Here is a 5,310-nt window from a genome sequence, read left to right as displayed (position 1 = left end):
GGCTGCCGGCTACCCGGCTCTTGGCAGTTGTTAGACGACACTGCTTAGCGAGTGTCTAAGCCGTGGTGCGAAGCCCTTTGCGCTGCCCCGGCATCCGCAGGCTAGTTTTGTTTGGGAACCTGCAGGCCTTAGCATCTGTTTGTGGATCAGTGGCCCATGAACTTGTCTAAATTCCTTTTTATCTGTCTCCATTAAATGTTGTGGCAACAGATTCCACATTTGACGTTATCTGCTGTGTAAAGGAAGCGTTTTCATTTGTGTTAAGCAGGTTTAAGGGTTATATCTCTTAAGCACAGAGCAGACAGGATGTTAAGCATATGTGTAACGGTACAAAAATAACGTAAAGGTAAGTACGTAAGCTGCAGGACTGAAAAATGGAAGTTGTGCAATGTAGAATTCTTCACGTATGTCTCTGGCTTTTATACTTAATAAGGAAGAAGGCTTCAGATATCCAATATATATCACTTTTGCTTATAAAAAGATACAACATTTACATTTAAAAATTCTTTTAGCCCCACACAGCTTCTGGTATTCCATTCTGGTATTCTATTCTGCTGCAAAGAAAACATAATACACACAATGTTGTAATTTTTTTTCCCCTTCCCTCAGGTTTCAATGGATTTAACAAGTCCCCCGCTATCTTTAAAAGAGAATGGTTTTGTAAGTATTTCCTGATGTGCTACCTGGAAAAATCTGTATTTAATAATAGTATCTCTGAATGAAGGTTTGTGCTTGGACTGCTAGGACAGTGCTTATCAAACTTCTTGTCTCACCTTCTTCCATCCTTTAATACTTTGGACATTCCTCATTCCCACCGCCTGTTTCCATAGGGAGAGTCCCATTCCAAGGTGTCTGCATTATCTGCATTACAATTCTGTTAGAATTTTCCTGTCCTATCTCGCGTGCTCGTTTGTCTCTGTGGAGGTTTCTTAGGGGAATTTCCTTTTTCGTGGCGCCTCCCTTGATTCAGTTCTTGCAGTGCGGCAGTTAGTTTGGATGGGACTTTCCCTGGGATTTCTTGTGTTTTCCTTGTTATTTTTTTTTTCTTTCTTTCAGGTTGAAAAATGTTGTCTTAGACCATTTTTCAGTAAAAAACAGGCATTCTTTCTTATCAGCGTCCAGCTGTGGCACGTGCATCCTTCTTTCCAGCACTCAATCCCTTGAGTGAAGGAATTTTTTTCCGGTTTTAAGTTATATGCAGATGGGGATTTCCCTGTTGCTTAATAGACATTTGAAACTGGACAAAGTAGTGGAAAAAAATACTCTATATTTTACTGTTTTTAGGAAATACCCAGCATTACCAAGAGAATTGACAAGATTATCTAATTTAGACCTTTTCCATGCCTAAATTTCATGGTTGACATTCAAGCTTTATGTAATCTTAAGTAAAAGGGAGGGATTGTTTCAGCAGGTCTCTTTGGATTTTTTTTTTTCTTTTCTGCAGAATATTGCAGCCATAGAAACAAAACAGAACAGAGAAGATTTTCTCTCTTCTTGGGATTTTTCCAGTTGTAGTTTTCCCGTACTTGTGGACTTCTGCCCTGAAATACTTAAAGTCAGAAATACTTTTTTTATCACCTTCCTCCTGCTTGATGTTACCTTTTATTGTCCAATATCCCTGAGCTTGGAAGCATCCCATTTTGAATTTTTTTTCTCATTAGGCCTATATATTCTTTATACATTCTCTTAGAGGAACTGCTGAGAAAGCATACAGATAAACATTTGTGGGATTGAGGGGCTTAGTTCCCTGTGGAAGAACAGAGAGACAACTTGCTTTTATTATTTATGAAAGTATTAGCCTGTGAATATTTTCAGTTGGATAGTTAGCAAATAATGATTACTGACCAGGATCCATTTTCTTAGATTTTTGTCCTGTCCAGCCATTAAAATAGTTCAATGATTTGGCCTGAGTGTCTGAATGCATTTTTAAAAAATTATGTGGTATATGCTATCCTCTGGCATGCAGACTCTAGGAAGATTTAATTATGAAATACAATCGGTCTCTCAAAATGTTTGACTCACCACATATCTTGCCTGCATAATTGGAGAAAAACAGCAAATGGGCACACAGGCAAAATACATTGGACATTCATTAATGGACATACATTGAAAACTACCACGGCAAAATGCTTCATCCAACTGCAGAGGTTTTTTTTTTTTTTTTATTTTGAAGACTCATTTGAATTGTTTGGTGTGTCTCAGTTATTGCCGAATGGAAGAGATAACCTGTGTGTGCCTCTTCTCTTCTTTTCTCTCCAGAGTATGACAACCCCTGATCCTTTTGACACATCAAAAGATGAGATGGAAAGACTTAAAGAAGAACTGAAGAAATGGAAGGCAAGTTCTATAAAGCACATAGAATCGTGGAAATTAACTGAAAGATACTTGGAAGACCTTTAGTCCATCCTTCTAAAACCAAATCAACTCTCCCCCAATTATAACATGTTTGTCTAACTTGTTCTCTGTTCTTCAACGGTACATGCTGGTGTTGATCTCAGTGGTAACTAAGCTTGTAAGTCTAAGAGAAATATTTATGCAAAGTGTTAAAAATAAACAAATAAAAAGGGCTTACTTAAGGTTTTGTTTGTTCCCATGGAAGAAAAAAAATGTAAAAATCTTTTTCTTTTCACTATCCAGGAGAGAGTTGAAAAAGCTGAAAAAGCAAAAGCTGACCTTCTTCTCTGTAAATTAAGTGCTGATGAAGAGTGTGTTAAAGCAGAGAAGAAGCTGGCAAAGCTAACGGACTTTCAAGAGAAACAGCATAAGGACATGATTATGTCTAGGGACACCCATGAGGTATGGAGAAGGCTTACTCATAGCTGTTAGTATTTGGGGAGTTGTGAAGGAGGTGTTGATTAGAGAAAATAAGAGTAGTATTTCCTTTTCAGTTTAAACGGCTTTACTGGTTTGCAGACTGTATGACTTGAATGTTCTACACATAGTTTTTCAGTGGCAGGTTAAGAACCAGTGCAATAAAATAAGTCTTACGGTAATGTTGAAAGAGCAAAGGCAAAACTGAGACCTATTTTGTATAGAAGATGAAGACTGACAAAACCAGTCTTCCTCTTCCAAGGTTCTCCATTAACAGGAGTTTCAGTTTTGTGTGATGAAGTGGGAATTTTTGTGCAGATAAAATTGAATGGGTTGATTCCACTGCTTTGCCAACTCCCAGCCTGTCTTATAAGATGTTACAGTGCTCAAGGTTAGCATTTCTTAAGTGACAATGAGCTGGGCAAGAGCCAGAACCTGTTTGAAGAGGGGTCTTCTTTCTAGAACTAATTGGTTCATTACCTCAGTGTGCCATGTGCAGTCACCGGTACAGTAGTAGGATAAGTTTCCATAGGCTGTCAAGGGGGTGGTTTCAGTGAGGTTTTGTTTGGCCTGTAAATCACTGATGAGAAATTATGGCTTCAATATTACAAGCTATTAAAATATAATTAATAGGTGAAGTACGTTCAGGTTGGCGTGAGATTTTCTGAAAGTTGCTTTTGGTTCTCCAATCATAAATGTTTGGATTTTATAGCCAGAAAAGATCATTATCATCATCGGGCTTTTATTTTACAGTATCTTCAGCTGATGGGAACTGGTCTGAATGTCTCGAGTGGTTAATGACTTTAAAGGAGCCATCTTCTAATTGTGTATGGCTGGAGCTGACTACATCTGCTGTGTTTCCTTCGCATTCCGTTGTGTTCCCTGTCCAGAAAATACTGGATTTAGTTACATGGGCTTTATGCCTATTTAGGATTCATTGGTGTGAAGGAAGTATGTAGCAGATAGGAAGTGGAAGAGGTGTTCCCTCTTCCTTGTTGAAGAAGTATGAAGAGGGAAGAGTAGGAGTGTGTCAGAAACTGTCCTCACCTGGTAAACTTTTCAGAAAAGGGAATTACAGTTCCTAGGATCACACGTGGTACAAAAAATAAAATGTTTGTGTGTTGACATAGGCTCTGACCTTGCATGTATAAGGAACTGACATAACTATGGAAAGCGCCATGCAATTTATGGTACACTGTATGTGTTTGGAAACACTAATGCCTCATTTCAAAAACCCTCTTACTGTAATTTATTTTGACAGAAACTGCTTGTTGGTGAGTGAATTTGCCTTACGGATAGTTAAAGCTATGCAAAAATGTATTGTGCATGGCTGTCATGTAGAATAATTAAAAGTTGAAACAGTTCCTAATGTCTACAGCTTTTGCTGAAATATATTTTTGTCTTCTATGTGTTTAATTTTGCATTTAATACTTTTTGGGCTGTAGAGAGAGCTCTATGTACTAAACCAAGAAAACGCTGAGCTGAAGAGAGAGATTGAAAAGCTCAAAGAAGAGCTTGCAGAATGTCATTCAGTGCTTTTGCGGGATGGTCAGGTAAAGTTTCAAATATTTTGCAATTTGTCTTTCAGAAGGGCACATTTTTATTTTGTCAATTCTAGACCATTGGGCCAGTTGTTCAGCATTTGAACCTCTACTGATTTCAATATAAAATGTAGCTTGAAGTTTTATTTTCTTATTTTACCTGGCAAGAAAATGTGAAGCAGGCTAAGGATATGGAAACAAATACAAGTATGTGAGATACTGAAAACATGAGAGGAATGAAGACAAGCAGAAAATTATTAAATGTAAGACACTGGAATAAAAAATACACATAGCGTTAGTAATTTTCAAGTACTCTTATGTTATATTTCTTGGGCAAGAAGATGGGAGGGAGTAAGTCCATTATATGGCAAATGTAGTATTTATTTTAGCCTATATTGAGCTTGACTTGATTATAGTCTCTCTCATGTTACTCCAAATCAGAAAAAACTCAATTTGCAGCCAGATGAGTATTAGTGATACTAAATAGAATTAAAACTCAGGATCCAAAGCGTATTTTGGTGAAACTGCTGCAGATTCTGAGGTGTTCAGAAATTGGAACTTCTCTTGTGGAAATTTCAGCTTTTAAAAACCTGTTTTCATTCTGAATTGGAACAAACCCAAATATTTGGGGGAATTTACAGTAAAATGAAAACTGTGATCATTTTTTGTTTATACAGAGATTGAAACTCTGTGCAAGTGCTACCTTGTTTAATGTTAACAATATTACAATATTAGCTTTAGCTTTCTAAACCACATTTCTAAGTTTAGGAGATATCGGTTAAGTCCAGCCTCCTGAATTTCCTATGCAGCCATTGGACAGGGCAAGGCTCTTCTAGAAGGAGATTCAGTGTGAACAGGGGCCTACACCCAGTGTCTGAATTATCGTTAGGAAGAGTGTCTCTCTTTCCATTGGCAGCAGAGGGAACGGAAGGAAAGCAGGCTTGTAGATAAGATGCTA

General features: G+C 37.6%; 1 protein-coding gene across 1 annotated transcript in view; it reads left to right on the top strand.

Moving 5' to 3' along the window:
- Positions 1–2,301: 2,301 nt before the first annotated feature.
- NMI (N-myc (and STAT) interactor) overlaps positions 2,302–5,310 on the top strand; it is a 7,120-nt gene continuing 4,111 nt past the window's right edge. The window contains exons 1-3 of the mRNA XM_009579242.1: positions 2,302–2,337; positions 2,638–2,796; positions 4,257–4,364. Coding sequence (XP_009577537.1) covers positions 2,302–2,337; positions 2,638–2,796; positions 4,257–4,364 — 303 coding nt within the window. The remainder of the gene's footprint in view (positions 2,338–2,637; positions 2,797–4,256; positions 4,365–5,310) is intronic.

This window comes from Fulmarus glacialis, unplaced genomic scaffold (genome assembly GCF_000690835.1).
Source record: "Fulmarus glacialis isolate BGI_N327 unplaced genomic scaffold, ASM69083v1 scaffold12296, whole genome shotgun sequence".
Lineage (NCBI taxonomy): Eukaryota > Metazoa > Chordata > Aves > Procellariiformes > Procellariidae > Fulmarus > Fulmarus glacialis.
The sequence above is the reverse complement of the archived record's forward strand: the minus strand, read 5'-3'. Positions and strand labels throughout refer to the sequence as shown.